The sequence below is a fragment of the Ambystoma mexicanum genome, chromosome 4q (assembly GCF_040938575.1).
Source record: "Ambystoma mexicanum isolate Mex_15411 chromosome 4q, UKY_AmexF1_1, whole genome shotgun sequence".
In the NCBI taxonomy this organism is placed as follows: Eukaryota; Metazoa; Chordata; class Amphibia; order Caudata; family Ambystomatidae; genus Ambystoma; species Ambystoma mexicanum.
The window spans coordinates 1,306,911,621-1,306,925,513 of record NC_090928.1 but is presented as its reverse complement, the minus strand read 5'-3'; the positions used below and the strand labels follow the sequence as shown (position 1 = coordinate 1,306,925,513).

Sequence of the window (13,893 nt, the reverse complement as noted above, 5' to 3'; positions counted from 1 at the left end):
CACCTGTGCACACATTACCCCCAATCAAATACTGAGCCCAATGCTCACCTGTGCACACATTACCCCAATAAAATACTGAGCCCAATGCTCACCTGTGCACACATTACCCCCATTCAAATACTGAACCCAATGCTCACCTGTGCACACATTACCCCCAATCAAATACTGAGCCCAATGCTCACCTCTGCGCACATTACTCCCAATCAAATACTGAGCCCAATGCTCACCTGTGCGCACATTACCCCCAATGAAATACTGAGCCCAATGCTCACCTGTGCGCACATTACCCCCAATCAAATACTGAACCCAATGCTCATCTGTGCACACATTACCCCAATCAAATACTGAGCCCAATGCTCACCTGTGCACACATTACCCCCAATCAAATACTGAGCCCAATGCTCACCTGTGCACACATTACCCCCATTCAAATACTGAACCCAATGCTCACCTGTGCACACATTACCCCCAATCAAATACTGAGCCCAATGCTCACCTCTGCGCACATTACTCCCAATCAAATACTGAGCCCAATGCTCACCTGTGCGCACATTACCCCCAATGAAATACTGAGCCCAATGCTCACCTGTGCGCACATTACCCCCAATCAAATACTGAACCCAATGCTCATCTGTGCACACATTACCCCAATCAAATACTGAGCCCAATGCTCACCTGTGCACACATTACCCCCAATCAAATACTGAGCCCAATGCTCACCCGTGCACACATAACCCCCAATCAAATACTGAACCCAATGCTCACCTGTGCACACATTACCCCAATCAAATACTGAGCCAATGCTCACCTGTGCACACATTACCCCCAATCAAATACTGAGCCCAATGCTCACCCGTGCACACATTACCCCCAATCAAATACTGAGCCCAATGCTCACCTGTGCACACATTACCCCCAATCAAATACTGAGCCCAATGCTCACCCGTGCACACATTACCCCCAATCAAATACTGAGCCCAATGCTCACCTGTGCACACATTACCCCCAATCAAATACTGAGCCCAATGCCCACCCGTGCACATATTACCCCCAATCAAATACTGAGCCCAATGCTCACCTGTGCACACATTACCCCAATCAAATACTGAGCCCAATGCTCACCTGTGCACACATTACCCCCAATCAAATACTGAGCCCAATGCTCACCTGTGCACACATAACCCCCAATCAAATACTGAGCCCAATGCTCACCTGTGCACACATTACCCCCAATCAAATACTGAGCCCAATGCTCACCTGTGCACACATTACCCCCAATAAAATTCTGAGCCCAATGCTCACCTGTGCACACATTACCCCCAATCAAATACTGAGCCCAATGCTCACCTGTGCACACATTACCCCAATAAAATACTGAGCCAATGCTCATCTGTGCATACATTAACCCCAATCAAATACTGTGCCCAATGCTCACCTGTGCACACATTACCCCCAATAAAATACTGAGCCCAATGCTCACCTGTGCACACATTACCCCCAATCAAATACTGAACCCAATGCTCACCTGTGCACACATTACCCCCAATCAAATACTGAGCCCAATGCTCACCTGTGCACACATTACTCCCAGTCAAATACTGAGCCCAATGCTCACCTGTGCACACATTACCCCCAATCAAATACTGAGCCCAATGCTCACCTGTGCACACATTACCCCCAATAAAATTCTGAGCCCAATGCTCACCTGTGCACACATTACCCCCAATCAAATACTGAGCCCAATGCTCACCTGTGCACACATTACCCCAATAAAATACTGAGCCCAATGCTCACCTGTGCACACATTACCCCCATTCAAATACTGAACCCAATGCTCACCTGTGCACACATTACCCCCAATGAAATACTGAGCCCAATGCTCACCTGTGCGCACATTACCCCCAATCAAATACTGAACCCAATGCTCATCTGTGCACACATTACCCCAATCAAATACTGAGCCCAATGCTCACCTGTGCACACATTACCCCCAATCAAATACTGAGCCCAATGCTCACCTGTGCACACATTACCTCAATAAAATACTGAGCCAATGCTCATCTGTGCATACATTAACCCCAATCAAATACTGTGCCCAATGCTCACCTGTGCACACATTACCCCCAATAAAATACTGAGCCCAATGCTCACCTGTGCACACATTACCCCCAATCAAATACTGAACCCAATGCTCACCTGTGCACACATTACCCCCAATCAAATACTGAGCCCAATGCTCACCTGTGCACACATTACTCCCAGTCAAATACTGAGCCCAATGCTCACCTGTGCACACATTAGCCCCAATCAAATACTGAGCCCAATGCTCACCTGTGCACACATTACCCCCAATCAAATACTGAACCCAATGCTCATCTGTGCACACATTACCCCCAATCAAATACTGAGCCCAATGCTCACCTGTGCACACATTACCCCCAATCAAATACTGAGCCCAATGCTCACCCGTGCACACATTACCCCCAATCAAATACTGAGCCGAATGCTCACCTGTGCACACATTACCCCAATGAAATACTGAGCCAAATGCTCACCTGTGCACACATTACCCCCATTAAAATACTGAGCCAAATGCTCACCTGTGCATACATTACCCCCAATCAAATACTGAGCCCAATGCTCACCTGTGCACACATTACTCCCAATCAAATACTGAGCCCAATGCTCACATGTGCCCACATTACTCCCAATCAAATACTGCGCCCAATGCTCACCTGTGCACACATTACCCCCATTAAAATACTGAGCCCAATGCTCACATGTGCACACATTACCCCCAATCAAATACTGAGCCCAATGCTCACCTGTGCACACATTACCCCCAATCAAATACTGAGCTCAATGCTCACCTGTGCACACATTACCCCCAATCAAATACTGAGCCCAAAGCTCACCTGTGCACACATTACCCCGATTAAAATACTGAGCCCAATGCTCACCCCTGCACACTTTAACCCCAATCAAATACTGAGCCCAATGCTCACCTGTGCATACATTACCCCAATGAAATACTGAGCCCCCCCACACCCTCTTCCAGGGCTCAAGTCGAGGGTACATGCGGGTGGACAGAGTTCCCCAATTTTGTCAGAGGGCACCTTGATATGCTAAGTTTTGGGGAGGCCATATTCAATTGGTATGTTAATAAGCTCCCCACAGCCCACACCGCCACTTTCTTTAGGACTTGACCCCTGGCCCAAAGCAGTGGGAAACCAAATGCAGCGTCCATCTTAATGTTTCCCATATTAATCTTAAAGACACTCTAAAGGTTCATGAACTTTACAACTACATAAAACAACAGCGAGCGAATAAAGTCAAGTTAAAGTTAGGGAATCGAATATTGGAATTACTGTTTCCTTCTGTGTTTCATACACATCACTAGCCACAGCAATGGCAATAGCAGCAATATTCTAAATGGCAGATAACTGCACCATTTGCAAACCTCTGAAGTCCTTCTGGTCTCAGCAAATCAATAGAGGGATCTGTGGGAGAGTTGAAGCAGCAAGAAAGAGAAACAGGGGTTAGGGGTTAGTGGCTGACAGAGTTCCCAAGTTTGATCTCACCTGCTACATTACAGGGATCCCCTGAAATGAAAGGACATCCCAAAGAGGACCCAGCGGAAGACATGTTTCTGCATCGGAAATACTGGGCACAGAAATTGCTTTGCAGCATGTCCTGCAGCTCGTGGGACAGAGCAGGGTCTAACCACTAGGCCTCTACTCACCCCTTCCGAGGGTCCACTCCCTGCACTAGCAGGTCCTGCAGCTCGTGGGACTCAGCAGGGTCTAACCACTAGGCCTCTACTCACCCCTTCCGAGTGTCCACTCCCTGCACTAGCAGGTCCTGCAGCTCGTGGGACTCAGCAGGGTCTAACCACTAGGCCTCTACTCACCCCTTCCGAGTGTCCACTCCCTGCACTAGCAGGTCCTGCAGCTCGTGGGACAGAGCAGGGTCTAACCACTAGGCCTCTACTCACCCCTTCCGAGTGTCCACTCCCTGCACTAGCAGGTCCTGCAGCTCGTTGGACAGAGCAGAGTCTAACCACTAGGTCTCTACTCACCCCTTCCGAGTGTCCACTCCCTGCACTAGCAGGTCCTGCAGCTCGTGGGACAGAGCAGGGTCTAACCACTAGGCCTCTACTCTCCCCTTCCGAGTGTCCACTCCCTGCACTAGCAGGTCCTGCAGCTCGTGGGACAGAGCAGGGTCTAACCACTAGGTCTCTACTCACCCCTTCCGAGGGTCCACTCCCTGCACTAGCAGGTCCTGCAGCTCGTGGGACTCAGCAGGGTCTAACCACTAGGCCTCTACTCACCCCTTCTGAGGGTCCACTCCCTGCACTAGCAGGTCCTGCAGCTCGTGGGACAGAGCAGGGTCTAACCACTAGGCCTCTACTCTCCCCTTCCGAGTGTCCACTCCCTGCACTAGCAGGTCCTGCAGCTCGTGGGACAGAGCAGGGTCCACTAGGTCTCTACTCACCCCTTCTGAGGGTCCACTCCCTGCACTAGCAGGTCCTGCAGCTCGTGGGACAGAGCAGGGTCTAACCACTAGGCCTCTACTCACCCCTTCCGAGTGTCCACTCCCTGCACTAGCAGGTCCTGCAGCTCGTGGGACAGAGCAGGGTCTAACCACTAGGCCTCTACTCACCCCTTCCGAGTGTCCACTCCCTGCACTAGCAGGTCCTGCAGCTCGTGGGACAGAGCAGGGTCTAACCACTAGGTCTCTACTCACCCCTTCTGAGGGTCCACTCCCTGCACTAGCAGGTCCTGCAGCTCGTGGGACTCAGCAGGGTCTAACCACTAGGCCTCTACTCACCCCTTCCGAGTGTCCACTCCCTGCACTAGCAGGTCCTGCAGCTCGTGGGACAGAGCAGGGTCTAACCACTAGGCCTCTACTCACCCCTTCCGAGTGTCCACTCCCTGCACTAGCAGGTCCTGCAGCTCGTGGGACTCAGCAGGGTCTAACCACTAGGCCTCTACTCTCCCCTTCCGAGTGTCCACTCCCTGCACTAGCAGGTCCTGCAGCTCGTGGGACAGAGCAGGGTCTAACCACTAGGCCTCTACTCACCCCTTCCGAGTGTCCACTCCCTGCACTAGCAGGTCCTGCAGCTCGTGGGACAGAGCAGGGTCTAACCACTAGGCCTCTACTCACCCCTTCCGAGTGTCCACTCCCTGCACTAGCAGGTCCTGCAGCTCGTGGGACAGAGCAGGGTCTAACCACTAGGCCTCTACTCACCCCTTCCGAGGGTCCACTCCGTACACCAGGCGGCTCCACAGCTACGGGCGGGGAACTACTCCGCTGCTCGAAAGTGCCTGCTCTGATCTTTGAACGGATATTTTTCATCTCCTCCTCGAGCCTGGATAATCTGTGAGGGGTAACAAATTATGCAAACAGTCAGTGGAACAAAGTGGCCTTCAACCCTGAAGCAATTCTATATGCTTTCTGAATCCTGCGGCAGGTAAAGCGTGTTGATCTCGGGCCTGTATACATTTATAAAGCTGATGTGCCAATAACACAGAATACAATACATCACAGAGCCCGGATGTCGAGCTGTTGCTTCTTTACTGATTCGGTGCGAACTGGTGCACAAATGCGGGGTTTACGACATAACAACAGAAAGGAGACGGGGGACTCCTTTCCTGAAGGAACAGTAGAAATAGGACATTACATCTCCCCCTTGCTTAGCACGAAACATGGGATATTAGTTCATTTCTTCGATTCACCGTGAAGGCTTGGGAACAGGGGAGTTGCTAGGTCTGGAAAAGACCCGGGGCTAAGCTGATGTCGGAACTGTGGGACTGGGGGCTAGCTAGTCTTTTGGCTGTAGCTCCTGAGATTCTATCCGGGGCTACAACCAAAAGATCAGGGGCTATAGCCCCCTTAGCCCCCCCCTAGCCACGCCCCTGCTTGCGAACCACTCTTCGAGAAGGGCTGCGTAGACAGGGAGTGGCGTTTGCAGTGCAGTCACTGGCACTGTCATCCGCTTCCATGCCTTCTATGTATTCGGAGTCCAAGTCAGAGGAGTGCTCTACTCCGATGGGGCCGCTGCTTTCCTGACACCTGTCCTCTTCAAAAGTTCGAAAGAATGACGAGTTTTGGGTGACTGTGCCCGTGGGACTGGGTGCGGTTATCATGGATCCTTGTACGTGAGTCATGGGGCCTCATTACGACCCTGGCGGTAAGGGGTTAACGCCAGCGTTAGCTGCGCCGACCCCTTACCGCCAATTACGAGGTCCCTTAGCGCCATGGCGCTTTTAACACCTGCTTTTAGCAGGTGTTAAAATCCATGGCGCTAAGGGACCATGGAGTTAATTACGCCACCGTAATTTACGGTGGCGTAATTAACGCCTTCCCCACTCCCATTATGCCCTATGGGGCAAAAATGGGAATGGGGAAGGGTAAATGGGGATTGGGGACTTACCGCCCCGCCGACCTCGGAATGGGGCGGTAAGTCCGCCAACCACCATGGCGTAAACGTAGTTTACGCCATGGTGGTAAAGTCACGGCCCAGGCGGTAACTTACCGCCTGGGTCGTAATGAGGCCCATGGTCATTTGTTCGGGTTTAAGGGCAGGGATGTCTTTGGCCTCTTGAGTCTGTTTTACCAGCACCTGGTCTCCAGTTTGGAAACTGCTGGGTTTTGCTTTTCTCTGCAGGTCGGCATACTCGTTCATCTTGGTTTTGCTCTCCTTGTCTTTAGTCCTTGCGGTATCGGCATATGTGGTAGGGAGGGAAGCATTGGGATTGTGTGGCAGTGTGGTTTTTACTACTCGCCCAAAAATTAGCACCGAGGACATGTACCTGTTGAGCTATGCAGGATGTTTCTGTAGTCCCTCAACAAGGTACATATTGCCTGCAAATGAACCTTTGGTGATCGAGCATACCTGGAGAGTGTGTTTTATGTTTCCCATTAATCTCTCCACGGTTCCATTTGCCTGTGGCCACATCGCTGTGATCTTGCGATGTTGAAAACCAAGATGTTCTGCAAACATGGCAAAGTCATATCCGCTGAAAGGGGACCATTGTCCGATTTCACAATAGACGGAATTCTGTAATGATATGATATGATATGATATGATATGGCATTTGTAACGCGCCTATACACAAGTGTTTGAAGGCGCGACGAGGCAAGGGGGGAAACAAGGGGAGACAGACAACGATCCTACAAGGCCAGGTGTCATTCAGATCGCGCAAGTGCAAGGGTAGAGGGGAAAGGGAGACGTGCCGGGGGAGGGAGAGGGGAAAGTGCATTACAGGGTTAATAGCATACAGGAAGAAAAAAAACAAGGGCCAACTAGTGGCAGTGCGAGTAAGTGCAGATAAGTGCTGGGATGGGGGGGCTGTGGGATACAGACACAGTCCCGCAGTGCAGGGGGTGCCAGGGAGGCAGTGCAGGGGAGAGTGGCTGGGCCAAGGACCGAGAACGGCGAGTGGCCCAGTTGCAGATTCAGTGCAGTTTCAATAACTTTAGCAGGGAAGAGGGGGAGAGAAAGCGGAGGCGAAGAGGAAGGTTTTGAGGTGCTTCCGGAACTGGAGATGGTTCTCCTCAAGTTTGCAAACTTGAGTCTGCAAACGTTTAGTCTAATGCCGGTATCACTGCCTGGGTGCTGGTGGAGTGAATTAGATTCACCTCCGGGAATCTGGACATTTCGTTGATAATCACAAGTACATACTTGCCATTGGCTAATGGGCCAAACATGCCTATGGCAACTTTGTCCCATACCTGCAAAGGCATCAATGACATCTTGAGAGGCTCGGGAAAGGTGCGTGGGGAGACTGCCTTGCAAGCAACGCATTTACCTAGCATCTGTTCTACCCTTTCGTCCATCTGTGGGAACCACACTTTGGTTCTGAGTTGTTGTTTTGTTGAGACGATTCCCCTATGCCCAGAGTGTGCGAGTGCAAGCAATTGCTTCTGCAGGCTTGGTGGGATGACAATTTGGTTCTCCTTCAGCAAGAGTCCTTCTGGAGACATGGACAACGTGTGTCTTATGAGTCTGAATGTGTGGAAGTGTCTCTCTTCAGCTGAGGATAGAGGTTGCCCCTGGTTGTTTTTAACGTGCCACTGGCCCGACATCAGGCATTCCTGTATTTTCTGGAGTAGGTGGTCTTTCCTCAGTTGAGCATTCATGATGGACTTGGGGAGGGCATTGCTTATCAGATAGTTTATGTATTGGTTTGCTTTGATGGACTATCTCTCATCCTGAGCTGGAAATGGGTATCTGGATAAGAAGTCTGCCTGGTTGTTGTCTATCCCCGGGTGCGAACAACAATAACATTCCATCCGTCTATAGAGAAATAATTGTGTTTAACACTTGAAATAATGCTCAATGTGGTCACCAGGCCCATGCATGGGACCAACTGTACAGTCCCTTGAGTTCTTCTTACCTAGATTCAACCCTGGGACCTGCATGATGCACATGGATGTCTGCTGTAAGTGCATTTATCTACTGAGATATCTCACTGCAGAGTTTAAGGTGCTCTGCTACTTCACAGATACACAGGACTCTGTTTACTCTTGCAAACCCCACCCCCGAGTTTAAATTGAACCCTCTGTTTACCCTCTCCTATTCTATCCTAGCCTTTTGTTATTTTCTGTATGTTTTCCCCAAGAATCAGCCAGAACCTGCCCGAACATCTAGCTAAATTCTCTGAAGGTGTGTGGCCCTTACAGGAGAGGTGGGCAGATTCCAGCTGGAAGAAAAATCAGCGGGAACTGGCATACCTACCAGAATCCCTCTCGGAGGTCCACGGGAGCCCACGGGTCACTTATGAGAAAGTTCCCACAGGCATAGCACAGAGTAACAACCACTTCCGTGGTGAGATAGCCAAGGTCATCACAGGCATAGCACAGAGTAACAACCACTTCCGGGGTGAGATAGCCAAGGTCATCACAGGTATTACACAGAGTAACAACCACTTTCGGGGTGAGATAGCCAAGGTTATCACAGGCATAGCACAGAGTAACAACCACTTCCGGGGTGAGATAGTCAAGGTCATCACAGGCATAGCACAGAGTAACAAAGCCTTCCTGGGTGAGATAGCCAAGGTCATCACAGGCATCTCACAGGGTAAGAACGCCTTCCTGGGTGAGATAGCCAAGGTCATCACAGGCATCCCACATAGTAACAACGCCTTCCTGGGTGAGATAGCCAAGGTCCTCACAGGCATCCCACATAGTAACAACACCTTCCTGGGTGGGATAGCCAAGGTCATCACAGGCATAGCACAGAGTAACAAAGCCTTCCTGGGTGAGATAGCCAAGGTCATCACAGGTATCCCACAGAGTAACAACGCCTTCCTGGGTGAGATGGCCCAGGTCATCACAGGCATCTCACAGAGTAACAACGCCTTCCTGGGTGAGATAGCCAAGGTCATCACAGGCATCCCACATAGTAACAACGCCTTCCTGGGTGAGATAGTCAAGGTCATCACAGGCATCCCACAGAGTAACAACGCCTTCCAGGTGAGATAGCCAAGGTCATCACAGGCATCCCACAGAGTAACAACGCCTTCTTGGGTGAGATAGCCAAGGTCATCACAGGCATCCCACAGAGTAACAACGCCTTCCTGGGTGAGATAGCCAAGGTCATCACTGCGTCCCTTGTGAACTATTCCATCAACCCTTCCTGCAAACTCTTACCGTGCCTGGAAAGCATGCAACCAAGAAGTTCTCTTCAATCTCCTGGGCACTCTTTGCATCATCATTGATCGCACCCACACTGACGTCAGCACTCTACCTGGTACTCACTGTATCCCCAGACAGCAACAGCCTCCCATCTATACCACTCACTCGATCATGCAGCCATACCTTTCAAGCTCCAGCACTCAGAACCCTCCCATCGAGGACAACTGAAACCAAAAGAATACCCCAGTGCTCATTCAACAACCTTTACTTGGACACCCTAGAAGAAAAACTAAGCAATCTGGACCTCTACAATCATACTTTCATCTGACGTCAACAGGCTTCTCAGCCAGCTAAACTACAACCCAACTGATTCCTCCAAGAGTCCCAAGCCATCCACACCTTGCTAAACCTCACTGGCAGTAAGTGTACCAACGGCAAACAAGGAACGATATAGGAAAAACACAAATGCAAGAAGATACCACGCTTCAGTCAGACCGCAGGACCCTCTTCTCTTCAGCTAATGCACATTATTACACAGCATCTATAACAGAAGCCTCCAATACTTAGAGCAGAGCCCTTTTCAGGGCTGTCATGCACTTAACCAGCCCCACAGTCCCTGACCGAGGGAAAGATGCAATGCAATCAACATGCTCCTCAGAGACCTGCTCACCGGACCACCCTGCCTTACCAACAGACCACGTCCCAAGATGGTGAGAAGTGAAGACCTCAACAATGGAAGAGTTTGCACACATCCTGGCATCACTCAAGGTCCTCTCCTAGGAGGAAGACATCATTTGAGTATCCATCCTGAGGAGCATCTCATGTAATGATCTCTCTCCTCTCCTCCGCACTTTGAACGCCTCACTCGTGCCAGGAATCATTCCTAATGCACTGAAAACTTACCAGATCCCACCCTACTCAAAAGGCCCACACTGACCCAGATAGCCTACAAAACTACCGAGCCATGAGCCATTTACCCTTCATGGGCACGATCATACAGAAGATAGTCATTCCTCAATCATCCAACACAAACTATTTGAGAATAGCAGTCCCGCTTCCAACCAAAAGGCAGCACCAAGACCACCACCATCCAGGTAATTGACAAGGAACTGCTCATGACAAAGCCCTCCTATGCCTCCTTGTCCCGCTCAGCCTCTCCGCTGCATCCTGATCCACGTGAGCACCTGGAGGCCATGCAGTGTCGCGCGGTAGACATCCCAATAACATAGCATTACAATAGGAGATTTTCTTCCACATTTAGGATATGCTCGTTGCCACACACACTTAAAAATCATCATCGTTACATATTAAGTATTGAATGTTTGCATTGCTCACCCACCTCTGCGCCTGCTCGTGTCTAGGATCAATGCTGGACAGCATTAAGGAACTCTTGAGACTTCTTCCATTCTTCAGGTGGCAGATCTTCGAAGCTATAAACTGAAAGAAGTAAAGCAATTATGATTGACTAGGAGGAGTGAGGAATGTACCTAAGTGGAAAGATCAGGAGGAATGAGGGATACACCTAATTGGAAAGACCAAGAGGAAGGGGGAATGCATCTATTTGGAAAGACTAGGAGGAATGAGGAATGCACCTAACTGGAAAGACCAAAAGGAATGAGGAATGAGGAATGCACCTAACTGGAAAGACCAGGAGGAATGAGGAATGCATCTAACTGGAAAGACCACAAGGAATGAGGGATGCACCTAATTGGAAAGACCAAGAGGAATTAGAAATACACCTAAATGGAAATACCTGGAGGAATGAGGAATACACCTAATTGGAAAGACCAAGAGGAATTAGAAATACACCTAATTAGAAAGACCAGGAGGAATGGGGAATACACCTATTTGGAAAGACTAGGAGGAATGAGGAATGCACCTAACTGGAAAGACCAAAAGGAATGAGGAATGAGGAATGCACCTAACTGGAAAGACCAGGAGGAATGAGGAATGCATCTAACTGGAAAGACCAAGAGGAATTAGAAATACACCTAATTGGAAATACCTGGAGGAATGAGGAATACACCTAATTGGAAAGACCAAGAGGAATTAGAAATACACCTAATTAGAAAGACCAGGAGGAATGGGGAATACACCTAATTGGAAAGACTAGGAGGAATGAGGAATGCACCTAACTGGAAAGACCAAAAGGAATGAGGAATGAGGAATGCACCTAACTGGAAAGACCAGGAGGAATGAGGAATGCATCTAACTGGAAAGACCACAAGGAATGAGGAATGCACCTCATTGGAAAGACTAGGAGGAATGAGGAATGCACCTAACAGGAAAGACCAGGAGGAATGAGGAATGCATCTAACTGGAAAGACCACAATGAATGAGGGATGCACCTAATTGGAAATACCTGGAGGAATGAGGAATGCACCTAACAGGAAAGACCAAGAGGAATGAGGAATACACCTAACTGGAAAGACCAGGAGGAATGAGGAATACACCTAATTGGACACAGCACAAGACTCTGGCCGCTCCTCAGCTGGTGAGCCAAATTCTCTCTGGCCAAAAGCTGGCTGCATGCCCCCACCCTTCTGCACACCCTCCGCCCAAATTCACGGAAACAGGTGCTGAATACACCCCCAACCACATGAAAGGTCAGAGAATTACCCTTCTTTACCAATACCGCACGCCAACACCTGTAGCCCCTCAAACTCACTCAGAATCTTGCATCCCCGTGGGTTCAACCTGTGAGTGACACGAGACATCTTCAACTTTCATTTAATTTTTCACTCGCCTGAATAAAGTGTGGAATGAATGAATGAGTAAATAAAGACATGCATGCTGAAATGAAGGGACTGGCAGCCAGATCCAATGGAAGGGGCTGAAGCGCAAGCTCACGAGTTAGGAGTGGAGAGTTGACTCACAGACACAAAAGACATAGAGGGACCCAGAAAAGGAACGCAAGGGGGGATTAAGAAAAAGGGAAACGAGAAGAGGAATCATTGGAGGGTACAAAAAAGAGAGAAAAAGAATGAGAGGAAATGCAGAAGTGCATAACAAAACACACGGGTGGAAAGAAAATCAAAAAAGAAAATATAGAGAAGTACTCGAGAAAGGCAGGAGGAAAAGGGTCTGAGTGACAGTAGCAAAAGGCAAGACAGAAAGAGAAATAATTACAACTTCGAAAGAGAGAATGGTGGTTAATTTAAAAAAGTGTGAAAAATTTGCGGACAAATGAAAACAATGGGCCTCATTCCGACCCAGGCGGTAAGTTACCGCCTGGGTCGTACCTTTACCACCATGGCGTAAACTATGTTTACGCCATGGTGGTTGGCGGACTTACTGCCCCATTCCGAGGTTGGCGGGGCGGTAAGTCCCCAATCCCCATTTACCCTTCCCCATTCCCATTTTTGCCCCATAGGGCATAATGGGAGTGGGGAAGGCGTTAATTACGCCACCCTAAATTACGGTGGCGTAATTAACAACAAGGTCCCTTAGCGCCATGGATTTTAACACCTGCTAAAAGCAGGTGTTAAATCCTCCATGGCGCTAAGGGACCTCGGAATCAGGCGGTAAGGGTCGGCGCTGTTTACGCTGCAGTAAACCCCTTACCGCCTGGGTCGGAATGAGGCCCAATAGGTTTGGGAGGAGGGGAGGAAAAAAAAAATATGAAAGAAGCTTGCACTGAAGTCCACGCTGTACTTGTTCAGATTGCGCAAGAGAACACCCTGCTGTAAGTGAAGCTTGCACTACAACTTCCCACGTGGGAGTACGGCTTGCATGTCTTCAGCCTCTTCCAATGAGGGAAACTTGCGTTGCTCCTGGCGGTGCTCCCTGCGACCTCCTTCCCTCCACCATCATGAAACAGTTCTCAGGATACACCATTGCCAGCGCCCCTCCAACGAGTCAATGCCTCGCTCGACCAGAGACTCTTCCCGTGCACCTTAAAAACAAAACGAATCTGCCCCAGATCCAGATAACACTGCTAGCTGCCCATTCCTCAAAACCCATCTCCAGATGCCCATTCCTCAAAACCCATCTCCAGATCCAGATGCCCATTCCTCAAAACCCATCTCCAGATGCCCATTCCTCAAAAACCATCTCCAGAATCAGATGCCCATTCAACAAAACCCAACTCCAGATGCCCATTCCTCAAAACTCATCTCCAGAATCAGATGTCCATTCCTCAAAACCCATCTCCAGATGCCCATTCCGCAAAACCCATCTCAAGATCTAGATGCCCATTCCTCAAAACTCATCTCCAGAATAAGATGCCCATTCCTCAAAACCCATGTCCAG

At 49.6% G+C, this 13,893-nt stretch overlaps 1 protein-coding gene across 1 annotated transcript in view; it reads right to left on the bottom strand.

Annotated features, from left to right (window-relative positions):
- Positions 1 to 13,893, bottom strand: part of LOC138468418 (coiled-coil domain-containing protein 88B-like) — a 545,411-nt gene that overhangs the window by 257,071 nt on the left and 274,447 nt on the right. Inside the window, exons 4-5 of the mRNA XM_069608969.1 lie at positions 10,982 to 11,079; positions 5,251 to 5,380 (exon numbers count right to left, since the gene is read on the bottom strand). Coding sequence (XP_069465070.1) covers positions 5,251 to 5,380; positions 10,982 to 11,079 — 228 coding nt within the window. The remainder of the gene's footprint in view (positions 1 to 5,250; positions 5,381 to 10,981; positions 11,080 to 13,893) is intronic.